This window comes from Dromaius novaehollandiae, chromosome 18 (genome assembly GCF_036370855.1).
Source record: "Dromaius novaehollandiae isolate bDroNov1 chromosome 18, bDroNov1.hap1, whole genome shotgun sequence".
Taxonomy (NCBI): Eukaryota; Metazoa; Chordata; class Aves; order Casuariiformes; family Dromaiidae; genus Dromaius; species Dromaius novaehollandiae.
Genome location: NC_088115.1, coordinates 2,773,715 through 2,796,881, shown reverse-complemented (window position 1 = coordinate 2,796,881; position 23,167 = coordinate 2,773,715). Strand labels below are relative to the sequence as shown.

General features: G+C 41.5%; 1 protein-coding gene across 6 annotated transcripts in view; it reads right to left on the bottom strand.

Moving 5' to 3' along the window:
* The window catches only part of FOXK2 (forkhead box K2), a 74,946-nt gene that overhangs the window by 34,386 nt on the left and 17,393 nt on the right, over positions 1 to 23,167 (bottom strand). The window contains exon 1 of one of the 6 annotated variants that reach the window (XM_064522453.1): positions 12,366 to 12,851. The exons of the other annotated variants lie outside the window; for them this stretch is intronic. Coding sequence (XP_064378523.1) covers positions 12,366 to 12,712 — 347 coding nt within the window. The 5' untranslated portion in view covers positions 12,713 to 12,851. Of the gene's footprint in view, positions 1 to 12,365; positions 12,852 to 23,167 lie in introns of those variants that run through there. 6 annotated transcript variants of the gene reach the window in all.

Sequence of the window (23,167 nt, the reverse complement as noted above, 5' to 3'; positions counted from 1 at the left end):
TCCCCCCCCCCCCCACGTACACCCACACTAGAAAGGGCCTCAATTGGCGACTACCCCAAGACAAAAGCAGATCAACCGATGATCGCATGATCACGTAGGACGGATCAGGCAGGATACCTACTAGGAAACTTCGCTGAACTGAACCCAGCCACACCCAGAATATTCATACCGGGTAAGGAAATGAAGCAACTCGCTTCCTTTAATGTGTCCTTTGCTCAATACCTGATTTAACACTTGCATCGGTGCAGGTTCTAAACAGGCTTTCGATAGATGATGATTAATGTAATTCACTCCTCCTAACTACTGTCAGCATCCAAGCCTACCGAATACGGTACTGGAAGTGAAAGACGTTTTTCACTACGATCTGATCCTCCTATAATTTTTTTTTTTTTCTTAAAATGTTTCCCCTCATCCCCTGTCTCAGAGTGATAGTGAGAAGCCAGTCAGATCAGAACAGCGAGCAAATGCACAGGCTACTTTCGAGCCTACTACCTACACAGCTTTGGAAAGCTGGACCAACTCAATTTATTTCTTGGCCACTAATAAACTTACCTTAAGTGGAAGTCTTTTTTTTACTATCCTGCATAAAGAAGAAGGAAAAAGCTCTCTCTCAAAAAACAACTTTAAGATGATTCTGCTCCTACCAAGCAGGCATTAAGTAGAACCCCAAAAGACAACACAGGGAATCCAGATCACCGACTGTCTAGTTGCAGCGTCTCTCCAGCAGATTCACAAGTTTCCTGACAAAATGCAACAGATGAATGAGGCCTCAGCAATCAAGCACATGTAGAAAACAGAGAGGTTATAGAAGTTGCTTCAAATTCATTTTTTCTTCCGGACAGATGATAGTGTTTCCAAGGGAGAAAACAGGAATGCTGCACAGGCTCTAGTCAGTCACCTACCTTGCAGGTGGAAAGTCTGCTTTCCAAGGTAAGAGTCTTCTGGGAAAACAAATTGGGCCATCTACCTCCACTAACAGCCTTAATGCTCCATTTTCCCTAGAATTTGTCACTTCTATAGTCTACAATATACTTAAACCACCAACTGGACGAACAACCTATGGAGTAAAGTCTACCTTCAAGCAACGGACACGATGATTTAGCATATGCAACAGCATATACTAGAGCTGTATTAGACACCAGGTATTAGAGCTGTGAGACGGCCCATGGGGAAAGAACTTGTGCCCTTTTTTCTCTAGTGACTTTCTCTATGTATTCAAATTCACGCAGAGACTCAAGAAAAAGGGCCAGAAAGTATATGTTAAGCAAAGGTAGGAAACGATGGCTAACAGACCTTAAGGAGAAGAAAAAGAGCCACGACATTTCAAGTGAATCTTTGTGAAATTAACACTTTTCAATTTTTTTTTCCTTCAAACAAATATAGTAGCATATCCCATCATCAAAAAGCATGCTCTCTCAATAACTTCTAGGGTCTAAAGATTTCGTTTTCATATTACATTGCAAATCCTTTCTTTAATACACCTAAATTAACCTTGGTTTTCTCTTTTATTCCTGTTTTGGATCTTTTTTTCCTTTCCACTTTTACTTCACAAAGCATAACAGGTCTGCAATGACTTAATGTATGATTCCACAAGACACAGCAAGGCAACTCGGCTGTTGACCAAAGTCTGTGCAGGCCCACCACATACCTCACGCCAGCTCCAGTACTTGTCAGACCTCTACGTAAGCCACTTGAATGCAACAGAAAATCATCCAAAGCACCAAAAAAGCAGACACACAAGTGACTTTCAAGTGGCTTATGGAACATCTGATGAACTTCAAAGCCAGCAGGACCTGCAGCTGGGAGCGGTGCTGAGAGCAAGGCCTTCCTCCTCCACGGTCCTTCTCAGCAACAATGAAATGCTAGATTGGCTCAGACACTCACGAAAGCGCAGCCTCTGTTTCTCTAAAGTGAGAGCCCCGATTCTTCCGAATCACATTTCCCCAAATTAACGATCAGAGTGGCTTTGCTTTCTGTAAAGATGACCACCGTATCACCTTTCAGTCTCAGCTCTTAAATTTGAGGGCTTCAACCTTTTCCAATCTTTTTTCAAGCCTCCCAGAACACCCTCCCTCCCACTTCTCCTTGTGTAACAGCTCCAAGCCCCACCAATTTCCTAAAGCAAAAGCACTGGCCTATGTCCTCACATCGCTCATGCAGGAACTGAATTCTCCTCTCTCATTTTTTCTAATCTGTACATAGCTTGATGCTAAAATCATCCTCTTTACCACTCTTCTTACACTATTTTTCCACTCGCTTAGATTACCAGCTTGTTCTGGTTCAAATTTGAACTCATCCTCTCACACAGAATTTTGCATGAGTACACTCACCCTCCTCTCATCTAAGCTTTACTCTTTTTATTCCTATTTTATTCTTTTAAGTCCCTGTCTCCTCTCACTGCTATACAGGCCTTCTTCACCCAGCTAGGAAAGCTGGAATACAGGAATATCTCCTAAGGAAGGAAACTCTTTTCTTAAAGAGTCAGTTTTATCATTCATACTTTCCAACTGCTTCCTTGCGCGTTTACTCTACTTGTACTGTAATCACCAAGCCTGTCTATGTAACTGATTTAAGGTATATAACCTGTGTGTATATGGCTTGTCTGCTCAAATTACACTCAGCTAGAATACCCCAAACATGCCCATATCACAATAAAAAAGTCAAATTTTTCATGTATATGTTTATATAGTAATTATGTAAGTCACAGCTAGACATGTCTTTAATGTCCTTAACTTCATTCTCAGTCTAAAAAGAAACAAACAAAAAAACATAACTAAGTGCTTGTATCTCCATAAATAAATCAGACTCTTACCTTGCACTTAGTACAACAATGTATCACACAATGAGGTCCGCAGTGCTAAGATAATAATATTACAGGTATGAGCTTTTTTTGAGGAAACTGATGTTTCAGTGGAAGTTAAACTAATTTTCCGCATTTGTGATAGTCTGAATGCTTAATAACTTTCCTAAAATCCCAGCACTTGATATCGATTAGTCTGTTTCCAGACGCAAATAAGCTCACCTTTTAACACAAACAAGAAATTCTGAAAAGCAAATTAAAATATTTTGTGCATAAAAGTAAGCTAGAGTTTAAAGCAGCATACAGATATTCGCTCCTACATTTCTGATGGGGATACTTGTTACCCCCACTTTAAAGGCAAAGAAGGAAAAGGTTAGGCAAATTATTTGCTCCCATGTATCAAGGCGTCAGTAAGAACGGGATTTTAAGAGTGACATGCTAGTTCATCCATATCACCTCTAAACCAAAAACACACATACATCTTAATTTCCTTAACTGATTTAGAAAATCTGAATGTGACTTCAGTACAAGGTGTAATCGCTTTCTCTATTAGATGTTAACCTGAGCTCTTACCAACATGAGGTAAAAACCTGCTAGTTTTCATGAGCTATATCTCAGACCTACTTGAAGAACAAGAATTTTCACAGAATTGCTGGATATCACATTGTTCAATATGAACATTATCTCTGAAACTGTATTGCATACTTCAATAAAAGACTAAGAAGATAATGAAGAGGCATCAAATTATGTGAGTACAAGGCAAGTGTAAATACACAAACATCTGACTAGATGTCAGACGCTTTGGAAGTAATTTTAACTAAAAACCAAGCCAAGTACTAACTCCTTGTTAAAACATATATAATAAAAAAAGTCTCTTGCTGTAACCAGGTGGGACATGAGTAAACAAGGACTCGCAGCAGAAGTAAAGCCTGACCAGTTAGGAAGCTTCACCTACTCTACATTTATATAACCCTAAGCCACTGAATTTCATCCTGCCGTACCTATACTGAGCCCAATAGCCAGGTCTGACTATACTATGGTACATTTTGCATCCAAAGCATGTTTTCCAGAAAGGTATCTTTTGGGAATTTTATCTTTATCTAAAAGGTCAAGAGAGGGAGAAATGGCGATTCCACCATTCCTATTAGCAGGCCATCCCAACACTGCTAAAAATCTGTGCTGAGCTCAAACCGTGAGACTTCCGTTTCCAGCCTTTGGGGTTTCAATGCCTGTTTCTGTTCCGTTAGCAAGCCTTTTAGTACTCTGTAGCTCTCCCCCATAAAAGCGCATATACACCCATCCCGCCATCTTGTGCTCCTTTTTGATAAGCCAAACATATTGAACTCCTCAAGCCTCTCGCTGTATGGTATTTCCTTCAGCCTTCTATTTTTTTTTATATTATCATTGTTATTAACCCCCTAAAACCTTGCAGTTTTACGAGATCCTTTAGTACGACATTTGAATCCAGAACCACATGGAATTCCAGCTTCTCTCTCATCAGTGCTCTCTGATACTGTTCCCCTGTTTTCACATGCAAACATATTACTCTGCTTTGCCACATCGTCTGAGTATAAGCATCTAATGATCTCTCTTTGGTCATGACTTTCAAACACACTCAACCACTACTTTTCAGAAGTTTCCACTCTGTAGATCTGGCCGGCATATCCTTCTTGAGACGCACTCTTTTTCTTCTCACCCCCAACCCCTTTTTTTAATTGACATTAACAAGCAAGTCCATTTTTTTGTCATCATTATTATTTGTGACTTACCAACATTAATATCACCTATAAATATCTATCAGCAATTGCTTTTACTTTGAATAACCAATGAAAGTATCAATTAGTGATCAAGTAGTTTTTTCATGATTTAGCCCTAAAGCTTTACATGTTCCTGTATATTCCCAAAGTTCCGGTACTGGAAATACAGATAATATTTTTTCGATATAAGGCAGTAGTTCCATAAAACATTTTACAGTTAACACTTTTCCATCCTTGGAGATATTCAGAATTCAACTGGACAAGCCCCTGAGCAACCTGATCTAATGCTGAAGCCACCGCTACTTTGAGCAGGGGTTTGGACAGAGGTCTCTTCCATAATTCTTAATGTACGCTCTTAAATTAACACGGAATTAAAATTAATTCTGGTTGATTTCACACCAGTTTTGTTACACTTCATAAAGCTTTGATAACGACATCTCTGGCTTTTTTACTTTCCAGCTCTGACTCTACAAATGTTCAGCTGCATACGCATCCTTATTCACACGAGCTGCCTTTCCGAAGTCGACGCTAATGCTCACAGTTCAGCATGGACATAACTGTTTGTCAAGCCGTTCATGTTTTTCAGTTTTCATTACTATCAGTGCATCACTGAAGATGGAGGCTCTATCTATCTATTTGGTGCACACAGACAAACAAAAAGGTGACGTGTTCATACAAACATTCATTAAGACACTTGTAATGCTGAACATTTCACTCCCACAAATACTCAATGCTAGAGCATATCTGAAGATGCTTCTTTTAAATAATTTATGATTCATGTTATTGGTGACAAAGTACAGCACAGTAGCATGTTCAGTAGCTGCAGAACAATCATGCAAACAAATAAGAAGAAACTTAAGACTCCAATCACTTATAGGCCTCCTTTAGCACTATGGAAAATGATGTATTACAAAATTACAGACCTGCACTAGCTCTTCAAAGAACCTACTAGATAGAGCCTCGATCTCCAGTGATGCACTAATAGTAATGGAAACTTAATTGAAGAATATAATGTTTATTTTCTATGCCATCCGGCATGGAATAGCTGCAGAAAAAAATATGGTTCCTCCCCTCCAACTGCTTTATCTAGGTCAAAAAACTCCTTAAAGGCAGGAAGTCGCAGAAAATAAATGTCACTACACATCAACTTTTTATCATGAAAATAAGCAAGGCAGTAGATAAAACCACCTTCCCAATAATTCAGTATGAAGTTCCACGGAAGACATTAGCCTATTAGTGAACCCAAGTCTGCTGTGAAAACTCATTAGAGGTTGCAAAAGAGATGACCTCACACTACTACATGACAAATTTGTAACTTTCTTCAAAATTACACTTGATTTTTTCAGTGGTTTACACAATTTTACATAATGGAGTGGAGTTAAGAGTTCTTGAAGCCACTGCTATAGTTATGGAAAAAATACAACAAATCGAATGCACAATCATCTTTCTTTGAAGCTTAGGTATGACTATGTGAAAAAAGGAATTGCTTTGTGCATTAGAATTACGTATGCCCCAAAATAAATAAGCAGCAGTAGCAGAAATCCTCCACAGCAGGCTTATTCTCTAAAACACACCTACCCTCATGAAGCGCTTGTATTTACAAGACAATGTAATTTCCTGATGACATATAAACAAAGTAATCAGACACATTTATATTGAAAAGGGTGAAAGATGAATTTATATTCCTTATACTTATCTGATAGCAAAAGCAAGAGAATACACAAGTTGATTCTTCCTACCCCAAAATAATGCATTCCAATACCAAAGATCAGTACCGTATTTTGATTTAATTAACACAGAGCAAAGACGTTGATTTAATTTACATTATCTCTTACCTTATTAACATAACTGAAGGTGGGAATCATCATTTTCAAATACAGATTCATAGAACAGCCAGTTCTAATATTTAGCTGGTACCTTTATACCAAAACAACACTAATCTTGTGTCTGTCATAGAACTGGACCTTAACAAAATGACAAAGAAACCACCATTTCTTAAGATGATTTCCTGGTTTCTACTAATTTATGTAACCATACAGAGACTGTTACTCCTATAGTTAACTAAAGATGTATGAAAACTCTTCAGATTACTAAAAAATGGACACACAACTTCCTTACCCAATTCTACATATCGAGAATAGAAAACAAAGCAGGGGCCACATAAAAACTATGAACCAATCCAAATATAAAACTATTCAAGCTTTACCTCAACTACCTGATTGGCATCTGATGATCTGCAACATTATTTCAGCATAAACAAGAAAAAAATTGCCAATAACCAGCATTTAATTTAGAGTATGAAAGAACGCAATGAGAGAAACAACTGTTACCCAAGTGATGGCTATAGAAACTTCATGCTCATATCTGGATTTTCATTTCAAATAACATGTGCTCTACCCTTCTTCTACATTCCTTTTCAACCAGATCTGCTTATAATGAAAACCCTATGAATACTGGGCTCATGTTTGCGAATTCTATTTTAGAGTAGCCAAAAAGTACCTATAAACATAGCTCAATCAACATCGTTAGTCATTACGCCACGGGACACAGCATCTGCTACAGAAAGTAAATAAAAGTTTCTGGAGTCCGATTCGTAAGTCATAGCCAAGTCCAAGGTTTCTTAGTTTCATGCTTAGAAGTACTTTACAAGTAACTCACAGTTTTCATACTATCAGGATGGAACTCCAGTGTACTTCTCTAAACACATATCAATCATAAGGCCTCCAAAACATTTCAGCCAGATGTCTTCCTTGCAAGCAACCGTATCTATCAAAAGTGTTGTCAAGAACGGGAAAAAGCAGGTGTCAGTCCAGCTTGACTGAGGTATTTAATCTATCTTTACAATTATATTCCTCAAAAAAGTCTTGTGTTTGATCTCTTAAAGTATCTAGCACTCAGATTCATAAAGAAAATCTTTAAAACATGAGCCAAGCTCAAGCTAACAAGAATTTAAATAACGTTCTTCCTAAACTAACAGATAACACCACCTAACCAGATGTTATGTTCCATTCACCCCAGCTGCCAAGTCAAACCTGAGGTGCTCCTGGAGCAAAGTTTTCATTGACCACGCATGTAACTACATCTCTAACTCATACAGCAACCACATCTTTGCATACAGTTTATGTAACTGCAATGAGACGACAGAAAAAAGTGCACCGATATATCAGAGATTCTTTACAATCTCTTGCAATATTTCCTGCTCAGGTGATACTGAACACAATCAACTTATCCAAAGAGTTTACTTAGTAAAACCTGATCCTTGTTCAGAATCTACTGATTTTAATCAGTGGGAATGCTTCGACCGTACAGAGACAGTAATAACCCTGCTTCGCAGACCCAGACCACAAGACCAAATTGAAAAGATTAATTCAGTTCTCTGTATACTAAGGAGAAAAACACTAGTACACAAACAAAAATATTTTTCATTTTTAGCCATTGAATTAGATAGAAGAAAGATGTTAAGCTAAAGCGAGACATACTCAACATGGTCTACCATAAGAGCTCCTATACTTGGTAAACGTAATGAAGTCTATAAAATGAATGACAGAATGGGACAATTACTCACTGATTCTTACTGTAAAAGAGCTAAATAGCATCAAATGAAATTACCGGGTATCAGGTCCAAAAATCCTATCAAAAGGAAGTATTTTTTCCCAATGTGGACTCTAATAAATTTGTGGATCTCAATGCCCAGGGATGTTGTGGAGGCCAGAAGTTTACACAGGTTCAAAAAAGCGACAAATTCCTTTTAAAAAATAAAAAGAAAGGGATGGATGGGAAAGAGAAATGCAAACAACACTACATTGTTTTGAACACAAGAATAAATCAACACTGGGATCCAAAACAGTAAACAAAGGAAGCACACCTACGTGCCTTGTCCATTCTTACGCTCTTCCCTATGCATCTGCCACTGACCACCCTTTAAGACAGGTAATGGGCTGGATGCATCTTTGTTCTGACTTAGGAACGCTGTTCTCGTTCTAATGGTATCTTGTTTATGATTCACAAATCTTTAATACACAACACATACGGTTTTGTCAAAATACACAAGGCACCCTGTCTTGGAACAATCAAACGCAAAACAGCAGGATCTTCATGAATTCAAATGCTGAAGTACAAAGTACCTCTGATCCACAGACTGTAACATGAAAGAAGAGGAGGAAAAAAGAAAAAAAAAAAAGAACGAAAAAAAAAGAACTTCTTCCAAGCTACGTTGTGCCCAAAAGTCAGTCTGCTTTTTTCAGCTGTATCGGTTACAACAGTCTAGAAATCCTGCCTCTCCAAACACTGTGTACAAGAGCGCCGTCACCAACTGCTGCCATACCCAGCATAAAAGATACTTTTCAAACCAAGTATCTCAAAAGTTAAATATGATTTTTGTTATTTACTATCCTAACAATGCTTTTATCGAAGTTGGTGGAAATTTGACAAGCTTCAAGTGAAAACAGTTAAAAAAATGACCTTATAAACAGTAGCAGTGAGAGTCTATAGATCTCAAAGGTAGTTGTAGCAGGCTTTAACTGAGCTCCTTGCTTTTGTGTGTATTTAACAGGCGGTTCTAAAATTGTTTTAATCTCATGCTTCCGAGCTATGACATTGACAGGAGAGCTACTTACTGGACGTGAACAACAACAACAAAAAATGCTGTCGTTTCCCCCCCCAGCTCCATTTTGTTCATCTAACAAGATGACAGCTGGTTCGTATATACACAAGTATGTACATGAGTCTGTCAAGAATTAGAAAAACAAAAACAAACTTCCCACAGATATTACCTCCTGCTTGATAACGTACACATTTGAATTGTGAGTGAGGCTTCCAGGAAAGCATTAAAAATAGTTATCAGTTAACAGTTATCTCAATTAACAGTAATTAAGTATTTCACAGCATTGATACTTGTAGAAAGAAAGATGTTTTTATTATAGGAATAAGCATACCCTAATGTTAATAATTCAGTTTCCCCAGATGTTAAAAATGTGTGTTTTGCAGGAGACTGCAAAGTTGTATTTCTGTTTTTCCCTTGCAGAAGGGGGAAGTTCAGTAACATTATTAATGCAATCATGTTTCAATACTGTGCTGAAATCAAAAAAAGCCAAGGACACTGGAATTGCCTACAGTTATCAGGGACAATTAAATAAGACATTTCAAGCCTATAACAATATTTTACTTGGAGTCATTTGCAATTCTCTATTAATTAGAAAAGCCAGAGATCAACCCTCCATTCTTGATTTTCAAGATCATTCAGAAACAAACACAAGGAACAGGCCATCCTGATTTTTTTTTAAGCCTCCCCTGCCATTAAAAAAAATATTTCAAACGATTGTGAACTCATAGGTGAAGCATATTACTGGCAACATAGTAGGATTAAACGACAACAAAAATAGATCTAGTGATTACTTGGGCTGGAGGTTAGCAAACATCAATCTTGAACTCGCACCAAAACTGCCTTCCTTCCAATCATGTTTCAACAGTTAATTAACGTTTACCTTACACTGAAGTAACTAAGTTTGATTCTTAAAATCCAGCAGACCATCTCCAGAGTGACTAGCTAAATCTACAATGAAACTCAAGAACATGGCTACAAACAATATTAGTCATCAGTAATGACTTGGTATAAGCAGATAATGTCTGCTTTGAATTTGCCTAAAGACTCCTGTGTTAAAAAAAAAAACACACAACAACAACAAAAAACAAACTTTGCAAATACTGAAACTGCTGTTTCCCTATACAACTCTAGTCAGGCCTTTCTTTCACAAAGAGATTTTGCATTTTTAAATGTGTAATTTTTAGATAAGCTATAAAACAGTACTAGAATATAAACGGATCTTAATCAGCAATCTAACTACGACCCCGCAGATTTGGCCTGCCCTTCCAGAGAAAACTCACCCCTATGCCTGTTGAGCACAGAAACCCTGGTGTGTTCGGCATACACACGGCTCCATTGTTTCCAGCAAGGACTGCAGGTATGCCACCTCTTATTTACAAAGCTTGAGAGAAGATCACACCTACATTTTGCAGCCAGGAGATAACTACTTCAGCCAGCTTATAAATCCTGAAACTAAAGGGCTACTAGCGTGTAGTCTAAGAAATGGTGTAATCATTGAACACAGCTAGGTTTCAAGCAAATGCTAGTTTCTGTGAGCACCACCTACACTCATGAAGAAATTTTAGCTGCACCGATCTGTATCGTTGTTCATTAAAAAAGTGACACACAACAAATCCTTCAGGTTTTTCTTTCTCCTTTAAAGGCGGCAACATTGATAGAACTAAAATAAACTGCAAGTCAATGATTACATGGAGAGCATGAAGAAACAGTACTTTTTTTTTCCCCTGAGGACTTAAGCATTTAACAGATTGCTACCAAGCACTCAAACTAATTCTAGACTGTTTGCAAATCAAGACATACAACACAACACACAATGACTTGCTTACAGTTAGTGTATTACACCAAACTCTGTTTATAGAGAAAAAGAGTATTTGATCTATGTTTTATTAGTGTGTTAGATTAAAATATAAATTAACCACCTGCCAAATGATTATCTATATTAAAAGGCAGAAAGCAAAAATAGAAGTTAAAGGTCAAACAAGTCATCCAACTGTATTCATGATTATACAACTCCACACATACTGGCACTGTTAAACCTTTTAAGAATGAGCTTTTCCTAGAAAGCAGAAAGGTAAGACAATTTGACTTTTACAGAAAAAACGATTCAAGAAACTATCACTAAAGATGTCAAAGGGGAAAAATACACCATCAGTAGCCGAAACAAAGTTTAAAAACCTACAAGGCATTAAAACTGTGCCACTAATGGCATGTATTTTGTAAAGGTAGAACACTCATAACCTTTTTTCTCCACAACTCTTGTAGAAATAAAGAGGAAGACTGTATATACCATTTTCAGCACCAGACGTGCAAAATAACTTGATTTTTTCATACTTCTCACTGCAGATATCGAAAATCATTCCAAACCAAAACACTTTCACTTTTCCTGCATGAGACTCCTCAAAGCACAGATTATGTGTTTACACTTCACCATATCCTTAAACATAGTAGGCCTCGCATACTCCCCTAGACAAATATTTTGCAAAGACAGTTAATATTTTCTCATGGTAAAGGAATGTATTACCATCAGAAAACCCCTTAATGCATTTATCGTCACATAAGGAAAGCACATATTAAAACGCTAACAAAAGTATTTCATGCGGATGATTCAGTTTGACCATAAATGTTACAATTACGCAAAGATGCAGAAACTGCCACCAAAAAAAAAAAAAAAATCGAAAGGCAATCGCACACCCCAAACAGCCCCCCTGCGTTTTGCACACCGAGGGTGTTTCAGGATTTACTTCGCCCTAATCCTAAATTCAAAAATCCCAGATACGTGGAGAAGCACTTGCCTGGCTTCCTTTGAAGCACGTAAACAATACTCAAGGGTGTATCCGACCCTGCCGGCTAATTGCAATACCTCCGAGCACGGGTGCAGGCGGGTTTGCTCCCAAACTCCCAGCGGGGACCGGCTGCTGCGGCGAGGCACGGGGCGGCGGAGGGCCGCCGCCGGCTCCCGCTGCCCACCTGCACGGCGGGGCAGCAGCGGGAGGGGGATGCGCCGCGGCGGCGGAGGAAGGACACGGCCGAGGGCAGCGGGCGGAGGCGCCGGGCGAGCAGGCCTAGCGGCCGCCTGTCACGCACCATGTGCCGGCCCCGCGGCAACGGGGGCAGCCGGCGGCCCCCCGCGGCGGCGGGTCCCTCGGGGCGGCCCGGCCCCGGTGCCGCGGGGGAGCACGGCGGGCCCGGCCGCCGCTCTACTCACACTCGGGGCAGCTGCAGCGGCGGCGCCCCCCGCCGCTGGAACACGCCGTCCACGAAGACGCCGTTCTTGCCGAGGCAGCGCAGGTAGAAGTCCCCGCCGCCGCCGGCAGCGGCGGGGTCGCCCTGAGGCGGAGGCGGCGGCCCGTCGGCGCCGGCCGGTGGCGGCGGCGGGGGGGCGGCGGTGAAGATCTCCAGGTGGCGCCGGGAGATGAAGCTGGAGTGGCCCATGCTCACGTCCACCGAGCCCTGCGACGAGTTGCGGCCGATGGTCACCGAGCGCTTCTTCATGAGGTACTCGAACTCCCGGCCCTCCAGCCGGGCCACGGCCGCCGCCGCCGCCGCCGCCATCTTAGCGAGCGAGGGAGCGGGCCGCCCTCCGCTGCGCCCCTCCGCCCGCACCGGCCCCGCAGCCGCAGCCGCCGCCAGACACTAGGCAGGGAAGGGGCCGCCGCGCAACCCAACCTGACGCAGCCGCCGCGCGCTGATGGACGGCGCCGCCGGGCCAATGCGCGGCCCGCACGCCCATGGGGCTATGGCGGCGCGGCCAATGGCGAGCGGCGCCGAGGCGAGCGCCGCGCAGCACGTTCGAGTGTCGCGGCCCAAGAGCACGGCGAAGGCCCGGAAAACACGGAGCAGATCCGCGGGAGCGGAGCGACCCTTGTGCTCCGGCTCGGGCAGCGGCCCCCGCGCCGGCGGCCCCAGGGCGGCGCGGAGCCGGCGCGCCTGCCACCTTCCCCGCGGCCCCTGGCCTTCCGCGGCGGCCGGGCCCGGCCCCTGCGCCCGCCTCGCTCCGCCGGTCCCCCCGCGGCGGGCAGAGCGGCAGCGCGGGCTGCGCGGCCGCGCTGGGCCCCGCGCCGTGACCCCACGGTCACGGTTTGCGCCCGAGGCATCGCGGCCCGCACGTGCCCTCTGCTAGCGACGCGCTCGGAAACGGCGTCGCCCTCCATGAAGCGCAGGAAAAAGATAAAAATGAAGACAAGCGCCTAAGCCTCGCGGCGCGTTATACCACCTGCAGACTACTTGGTCTGCAGCTCCCGGGCGTCAAAGCTGTCTCAAAATTAGCCTCCAAAGGACGCCAGAGAAGAGGTTTAGTACACCACACGTATCTGACTGCCCTAAGAATTGCGTTAAAACGAGCAACTCCGCACCTTGGGAGCGGGAATCGGTCTGTAACAGCCACATAAGGTACAAGTTGAACGTAAAGCACACAAAGCACTTCGACTTCAAAAGTTTTCTCAGGTGAGTCAGTCTGTATTTGCGCGTACACCTCACTCGGCTCAGTCCTAGTTTTCTCATAGGAAGTAGGGCACAAAAAAAAAAAAAGAACAATCTGACAGCAGGGGAAAACAGAAGGAGACATCCAACTGCTGTAACAGTACCTTGGATACCTCTCTGAGGGTCACAGTGCAGTGGCAGTGGCACAAATAAAAGTGTGAAGAACAGATCGGGGATCTATGCCACCACTTTTGACTCCAAAATATGACAGGTCGCCAAAGGCAGACATTAATTGTACTCAGTTATCCAGAAGTAACATCTGCATTGGAAATGATTTACCTGATCAACACCCTCCAGAAATGTTTGCATGTTCCTTTCGAACAGTAACAGAGAGCAGACGCACTGTCAGAATAGAGAAGTAAACAATTAAGAAACACTCCTGTCTATAAATGGTGAAGAAACTTATTTATGTCTATATACAAAGTGTAAATGCTGCAAACACTTCATTGCAACAGCCCAGATAAACAAAACCTGAAAATAATTTAAGGTTAACACTAAGAAGCCTTTAGAGTACTTTAGTTATCATTTATAGACTTTTAAATACTTTGTTCAGTGGTATACATATGCTCCGTAAGCATTGCAAATAGTCTTTAAAAACGTATTTATGCTCCTGTCAAAAATAATCAGCTTGATAACAAACACGTAGTACTATATTTGAGATTCAAACTTGTCTTTTTGCACGTTTCAGTCCACAGATCTTTAATTGTAGAAATATACATATGCTTTGGAGCAGAACACAGCGCATGCTATATGTTAAGCTAGAGCAACCTTTATTTGTATTCTTGGGATTATATCAGCGCTTATAAGATGCTGCAGTACAGTTCCATACTGATAGGTCCATTTATCCCACCATATATACACATCATACACAGTGAAATGCAGCAACAGTTTCGAGATTGGGCTTCTCATAAAGAAAACGTTAGTTAAATCTTACCCACACTTTGGGATTTAGAATTGAGCTCTCTCCTACACCAGCATACATTTGGCACAGAAAATACGGAGCTTCAGAAAGCCAGTTATGACTCCCCAGCTCTCGTTTTTCTGTTCCTTGGCTCTGGTGTGAACTATAGCAGTACAGCGCCTGCTTTACTAAGAACTGGTTAGGGATGCAGAGGTACGCCAGCCCAAAGTTACCACGGGATTTCCATCTCCTAACGTATTCCGACACTTGCACAGAGAAAGAAAACAGGCAGACTGGGACCACAGCAAGGTGAATTCCTATCGGTAATATCCAATCCTCAGTTCACAAAGCTGGAGTTCCCTCTTACCCTTTTCATAATGGAACAGTGTAGAGAACACAATTACTGAAGTAGAATGCCAATACTTACATTTAGTAATATATACTGAAATTATTTTGAAGTGTCTTATGATCAGCATGCTACCCTATAAAAAGTGACAGAACACTAGCAGAAAGTCCATTGTTTTTTGCATTACCAACACTGTAGAGCAAAAAATGTGATACTCGTTTTAAGAGGCGAGGTCTTTCTGCCAATGTTCTTCTACGTTTGTGTAGATTTAGTCCCTTTCTTTGTGGCCATATGAAATTACACCATTATAGGTCATTGCAGCCTGCCTATTTGTAGTTCTGTTTTCAGTTGCAAAAAAGTAGGAAACAGAGCAGTTGGACACGGGGGAGCTATTTGTCCTACATAAAATTCAACAGCGCTGCGCCGGGTCTCTGGGTGGCCCAGAAATCCACTGCTTGAACACAGCTTGGTCCCTGCTGTTGGAGCTGCATAGCAGATACAAACTATTCCACAGGTCTTCTCCCCACCAGTTTGAGGGTAGAGATTATTTATCTCTGTCTACCTTGTGTCCATCTTGGCTATTCGGGACAGAGGCAGGACTCCAAGTTACTGACCAAAATTTAATCTTCTGAGGTGCTGGGTAGCTGCAACCCTTGCTGAAGCTGAACAGGGTTTCAAAGCACAGCACGTTACACTTCTCCACTTCTGGCCCCTTTTGCTACACAGCCGAACATTATCCAGTCTACATCAAATTATGCAGCACTACCTGTTCACAATACCTAAGAAGCAGCAAATCTTATCTTCATCGTGTTACAACTAACTGTGCAGCAATCTGACTGAAGTTTAATAGCACTTTGTATGTTTTATATAAGGTCTAATCCATTAATACATTTTAATTAACCCAACTGGCCTTAAATCACTACTTTTTTTCAGATTTCTTTTTTTTCCTTGAAGCCTGTGTTATAGCAACACAAGGGCCTTCATTTAGTCTTGCCCGGGGCTAATAAATAGCCAAGTGACATATAATTCAAAGAAATAATCTTAAAGCATAAGAGACAACATCGGCTTTCTTATGACAAGTGTGTGCCCTGTAGCAGGAGTCACAAAGTGGAGAAGCACTCTCCTGAAGATGCACGTTTGCACTGATCCAACAGCACGGACTATTACTAGAGGAACTTGATCAATAATCTGTGGATTAAGTGATCCTAATTGCTTACTTCGACATAACCAATATTAAACAGCTTCTAAAAGCCATTAGGGGCTATCTGTAATCTTTTTATTATAGCACGTGTCACAGATTTTGAGAGATATGGCTTGTGCTAAAAAGCTGAAGAAGTCGATTTGCAAAACCACTTTGCAGTAACATTCACGTGCCATTTAACAAGACCAAACATCAAAATATCAGAAACCTGCAGAACTGAACGAAGAAAGCTTCCACAAAACGAGGCAGCCCCTTCCCTGCCATCTACCTGACAACACATGCATTTTTTTCTATTTATTAGGTAAGCTGTCTTTAAGTCTTCCTCCAGTACATAGCCTCAAAACTGCTGCCATATAAAACATGTATTTTTTAAGGAAGCCTAACCATACTGCAACTCTTTACATGCTTTAAGAATGTGTGAAACTTCGTACGACTCACACCGCAATCTAGCGATTTTCTTACAAACGGATAATCCAAAGGTTAAAAAGCAGCACACAATTACTGCAAAACATAAAAATACAAAGAAAAGACACGAGTACATAAAAACACGGAACGATCAGGATGGCATGAAACTCCCTCATTACACAGCCGAAATGACTGAAAATAGGAGAAAGCCAAAAGTTTCACCTCAAAAGTTACTGTATAGCTTTTTTTTCCTTCAGTCTTTCCGATCTCGTTATTTAGATAGGGAAGACTGGAAAGGGTGACGGTTTGGGGGCATGGGAAGGGAGGAGGGGGGCGGTATGGGAAAAAAGGGCTATTTAACCTCGACTCTGTAAGGGGCGGCAGGTTTCTCTGTTTGTTTGTGGGCTGCTGAACTCGGAGGGACGGGAAAGCGGTGCTGCCACCGCTGCCCAGCCCCGCGCCACGGCAGCCACAGCCACCCGAGGGCACCGCCAGCGGCACCAAGGGCCCCTCAGCGCGCAGGTGACGGCCGCCGCCCCACAGGAAGCCCGCGCTGCGCCCGCCCGCTACCCGGCGTGCCCCGCGGCCCTGCTGCGCCGCGCGCTGCCCGCCCCGGGCCGGCGGGGCGGGGCTCGGCTCGGCGGGTGACGCGTGTTTGTAAACACGGAGGCGCCGCGGGCGGCGCCGCGAGGCCTCGCCGCCGCGGGAGCGCGCGCGCCCGGCGCCGCCCCAGCGGCCTGTGAAGAAAAAGGCGCGAGGCAGAGGTGGGGGGAGGGCGGCGGCCGTACGCTGCTGGCGCGCGGGGTGATGTCGCACCTCCCCCGGGCGTCCGTTAACGGCCGCCGCTGAAGCACGGGGGCGTTGGGGCGGTTTAAAGGCAGTATCGTGGTGCGGGACCTTCACCGAAACGGCGGTCGGCTCGGCCGAAACTACAGCGCGGTTAAACGAACGCAGTTCAGTAACCAGAAACGCAGCACACGGCCCTGATGGCTTGTTTTCCTTCACCTAACGGCAAACGGTGAAAGTTCAGACAAAATGCACATTTTAAATTGGAAACATCCCATCCACCCTCACGGTATCAACGGTATCCAAAGGCAGCTCTAAATCCCAATACCACAAAAGGATTTTTAAACACCACAGGAACAACACCGTTTCAACTGGAAATGCTAAACCCCCGTTACTTTGCATTCGAAGCTTGCCTAACGTATAATCTTCACCAAATAAATTGCTAATTAATCTCTGCTCTTCATGGTTAATGTTTTAACACCTCAGGGAAAACTGCAATGATGATTCAAAGGCATTTCTGGTTTTTTTTTTACCCATTTCTAAACAACAACATTACTAGTTCTACCACTCTAAATTAAAACCTTCAAAAATCATCAGAGAAACTGAGCCTCATCCGCTGCAACATTGACTGTATTTAACGTTGATCACTACAGCTACTGCTGTTATGACAACGGAGCGTAATTCTCCTGTGATTTTTCTGAAGGATAATATGCCGTTTTCACTGTTGGATGGTCTTCCTTTCTTGTTGCTTAATCAAGAAATGTATAACAACTCTTTGGGGTAAATAAACAGTTAAAAGTACCTGCTTAAACATACCTGAGCCTGAAATAACTACTTTTCCATTTTTGCCATCAGAACAGGTCAATTCTGTGACTTTTTAAGTCTTTGAGGGTTCAGATGCTACATAATATTTCCTATGCATCTGCAGGTGTAAAAGCCCAAATAAAATGACAAAACCGGCCATCCGAATGAGCAATGGCTGGCGCCTCTCTTTTAGAGGACTACACTAAATCTTCACCATGATGGTTTTTTACCCTCCCTTAGCTCTGAAATTAATTCTTTTCCAGTCTCCCAGCACTCCTATGTCTCATAAACTAAACCTAAAAGCTGAAGCAGATGAAGCTGCCCAAGTCCAGCTCATCCGGAATAGAAGTTTTTAGGGATCTGACGGAGGTGACTGCAGCCGTGCCGCTCTAACACACGACAGATGCAAGTCCTACCAAAACAGTAACGCAACTTGTAGTTTGGATGGCAGAATAAGGCAGAAGGGTGGGAGTGGAGAGCGTAAGAGGGGGTAGCCAAAATGAGTAAAAGATAAAGTGATTTACATTAGTCAAAACCAGGCAGGAATTACAGAAATTCAAATAAACTACATAAAACAGCCAGAGGCAAATTAAAGCCAATACCAAATGTAAAGCAATGAGCACCAACATAAATGAAAATATTCTTTTTATGATACAACATCCTAATTTAGCGCTGTCATTTCAGGAGGAGAGAACCGAAGCTTTTATGAAAAGCAGAGGCTTTTAAAAGCAGTGCCATCCCCTAAACTAACAGAAAGCTGCAAAGAACAGAACAGTGACAAATGCAGAGCTGTAGGTTGTCTTTGTGTCTGTCTTTTTCTGAAATACTTCTCACTGGGTCACAGAGGATAACTGCAGAACTAGGTAAGGTTCAGAGAAGAGTGACTGAGATGATTAGGTGTGAAAGAACGCTTACCCCAAGGCTGAGAAATTGCAATTGTTTTCAGTAGAGAGAAACGTTATCAACAAAATATAACAAGGAGAAAGCACAGTGGGAACAATCATATCCTCTGTAATCAGATATTATATTAAAAGACAAGAAATTGGCTCAAGACCTGAATGCAAAGCACACAATTATGAATGAAAGATTCTATAAGGGATATTATGATAGCAGTAGTATTTTTCATAGTCATATTAAATGGGTAGCTTTTTAAATTCTGTAGCTAAGGTGCAAAAAACTTGAAATAGCAAATTTTCATCTGCTTCCTATTAGAAAACCAACAATACAAGGACCACCTATTTTCTGTATTTATACAACATCTAACAAGAATTGGTCTTGCCAGTGATTGCACTTCCAAGTACTACAGACGCAAGACAGCGCTGCTTGTTAAGCTCTTTTTTCTGACTACAGAGACAAGATATTGAACTCCAAAAGTCTTGCATCTGGTCCAGTAGATTTTATGTTCCTAATATTCTCAATATGTTCTCAAAATACTCAAAATGGTTCTAGCATTTAATAGCTTTTCTATGAAATTGCCTGAAGTTTATGCCTAATCTTCAAAATAGAAATCAAAGGATTTAAAGATTTGATAGAAGAGAGAGTGAGATCTGCACTGTTAACTTCTTTTGGGGAGGAGAGTACTCAAAACAGTTTCTTCTTGTAAACTACTTTCTCCGTGGGCAACCAAAGATATACCAGCCAGATCTACAGAAATCTGGATGCGGCAGGAGTAACTGATTATTTTCTCCCAAATTGCATGATGAAAATAAAAACTTCAGAAGATTACATAAATGATCTGAACAACAATAAAAAGTGCCTCAAAATCATTTAGAAAAAAGCAAACAAATGCCAGGCTGGACTGATTACGTTCGAGTCTTGTTAAGCACTCTGCTTACTTGCACAGGACTCAAAAAAAGGGGGGCAAACTACAAAAATTTCTCGCATGCAGGAGTCTGAGATTCAGAGACATTTTAACATGTCTAATAATACATAAAGGATAGCGTGGACTGGTCTGTGATTACTTCCTCCCCCCCCCAGTCATGGATTGTCAGTGCATCAATACTGAAATACTTTGGAGAAAACATGAGACAGAAATGCAACCCAATTTACATCTGCTAGGAAGAGAAAACAATGCCGAGGTGGAAAGATCTCACTATTGCTTCTACATTTTCACCCAAGTCATATATCATGACCACTCTGAAAGTCAGTCCCTTGGGGAAAAACAGAACAAAACATGACAAAAATGGTTCCTTTGCATAGATACTCAAAATACCAACACACCATCACTGCAATGTCAAGCTCGGGAGCAGAAAACAAAGGCTCCACGTGTAAGATTGATATCGGCAGTCAGAAAGACCACTCTGCAAGGTGATGTGTTAGCGAACGACCAGCAACAGTGCAATCAGAAAGCCACCGATGCTGCGACAGTAATTCCTGACAGATGTCCAGCAGACGGAGGAATACATTTCTCATCTCTGAAGACTCAAGAAGTTTTTCAAAGCTCATTTCCTACTGTACCTCCATTTGTTTATATTGTTAATTGAATTAGTCTGCGGTTAATTTTAGTTGGCATTGTTCTATTTGCATTTCATTTTCAGAAAAGGAAGGATGCAACAGACCATGCTCAAATCAGCAAATAAACAAATCACATCGTGACCAGGATCAGAAGCAAAGCCCAGTTTCTTACAGTGCTCTCATGTGACATTTATTACACAGCACTTTGCAAGGCTGCCCTATTGCCGACAGGAATTGCCTGTTTGGAACGAAACAAAGCTGAACGGAACAAGAACATGAATCAATTTACTTCTGATTTTTACAGTTGCTTCACTGACTTATTAAATAACTGAAGAAGACACAAACATGCGTCAAGTAAAAATGTACATATTGCCCAGAAAAACAATAGAAGATAAAAGGATTCTCACTGTAAAGCATGGAAAACCAATTTGGAACAGCAGCTGTTATATATGTGTTATATTTAATTATATATATTTTACAGAAATATATTAAAAAGCTTTCTGAGGGTGGACTATAGCAGTGAAGAAAAACAGTAACATGAATCACATGAATCAGCTACATAGCACAGCATGTACAAAGCATCGGTGATGGGACGTTTCAGTCTGTATTTATCAGAGCCAGAAGCTCTTCATGCCACCTGAGTTTTGCTGAGCACAAAAACTTTGCAGTTTGCTACTGAAAGTACAGGATGCTAATATAGCAATTGTGAAACCTAGATATAGTCAAAAAAAAAAAAAGCAACTATCTAACTCTTAAGAAATAAATAAAAACATAAACATAAAGTGTGAGCAGAAGTGGTGAGTGCTGAAACATCAGTAAGGTGCAGTTAAAATACACATATTTCCCCCTCTCCCAAAGGCACAAACTTAAAATTTAAATAAGTCAGCTTTCACACGTCACTGTTACTTTTTCTAATTCAAAATATTTTTGCAAAATGTGTCTCCCCATGGGAATATGGGAAAACGCAGGCCTGTAGAGAAAACCGCTACACAAATCCTACACTGCAGACTCCTTTCATTTCCCTGTGGTTGGTCAGGACTGATAGATGACTCGAGAAGATCAGCTAATATGAAGTCAGCAACTCAACATTTTAATCTGTGTGTTGGCAGGCTCCATGGATTACTTTTTCCTAATCAGCCTCAAATGACTATTGTTTGTACAAACTTTGAAGGTGGTAGTACGAATTTTGTTTGTGTTAATAGGACACAACCCTTAAGAACCGTACATGGTAACATACTATCTCAGAAACCTTTGAAGTCTCCTACTCTTTTCATAGCCTCTGTATGACTCAAGCATGTTTCTGTAATGTCACAAGACTTCTATATTCTCACTCTTCCATTCCTCCTTTATTTTGATTAAACAAAAAAGCAAAGGCAGAGAAGAGCATGCTTCCTGTAATTAACGGCAGTAAAACAATCTTCAGTTACTTCTACGGATACCACTTTTCCTTCCACAGATTTTCAACTTTTTCTGAAAATTACACACCTGTGATTCTTGTCATCTTTACAGTGTGAACAAGCCTAGAAATGTAAATATGCTCAAAATCTCACCCCATTGTGTTTTCTTCTTCATATGAAAAGACTGAACAGCTATTATCACTAAGACAGGAGCCACAATAATTCCGCTGTGCCAGGATTTTTAATAAGTAACACAAGAGGGGAAGAATAAAATGTACCACAGTCACAGACACAGATATTGTACTATTCATCACCCAATGGTAACTCTGTTGTGAGCCAACAGGAGGTCTGAAGTTGGCAAAAAGCTAATACTCAAACATTTGGAAAGCAGGACGCAACAAGAACAGAACCTGAGATCGAGTAAAACAAGACTGGAATGAATGGGCAGGAATGGCGAGCAGGAAATAACAAAGCATCAGTGGACATCCAAACAGGAACACGACTGCCTCTAATCATGATTCTCTTGCTTTTTTGTTTCCAAATACGGAACTTCAAACAGAAGACTTCCTCTCTTTGAGGACCGATGGTTTCACTATACCACAAAGATATTGTATCATTAAATGCACTGATACCGCGCTGCATTTTGAAACTCTCCTTTGCCAAATTACGCAACAACAATAATGATCTAATAGCAAAAAGTAATCAGCATTTGGAATAAGTGAATTTAAAAGCTTGAAACATCTACTAAGTATCCTCACAAATCTCCCCCTGAGTATTTTTAGGAAGGGATGAGGTAAAGTAGGGAAACAAAGAAAAGAAAGTTCTTAAGGGCAACATTCCCAAAGCTCATCATTACAAGTTAAATGCTTACTATCCCATTTCTAATGCTCAACTGGTTTTTACTTTGTCACTGAGAGTGGATATTATTTGCTTAAGGTACCAGAATAATTTGACAGAATAGTCTGAGTGACTGGATCAGCTTTTCCCCAGTGTTTTAATGAATGACTACATGATTAAAAGATACCTCATATCAAAGATAAATATTTAGCCAACACAGTTCAACATCGAGCTTTCAACAGCAGTGTCATTTCCTGTTCTTGCCACCAGTTCCCATCCTTACAGCACCTCCCATTGCGCCAGCAAATGTTTGTATGACTAAATGACAAACTAGATTCAAGAAATGACAGGAACGAAAAAATAAATTAAAAAAAAAAAAAGAAAAAGACACACCACC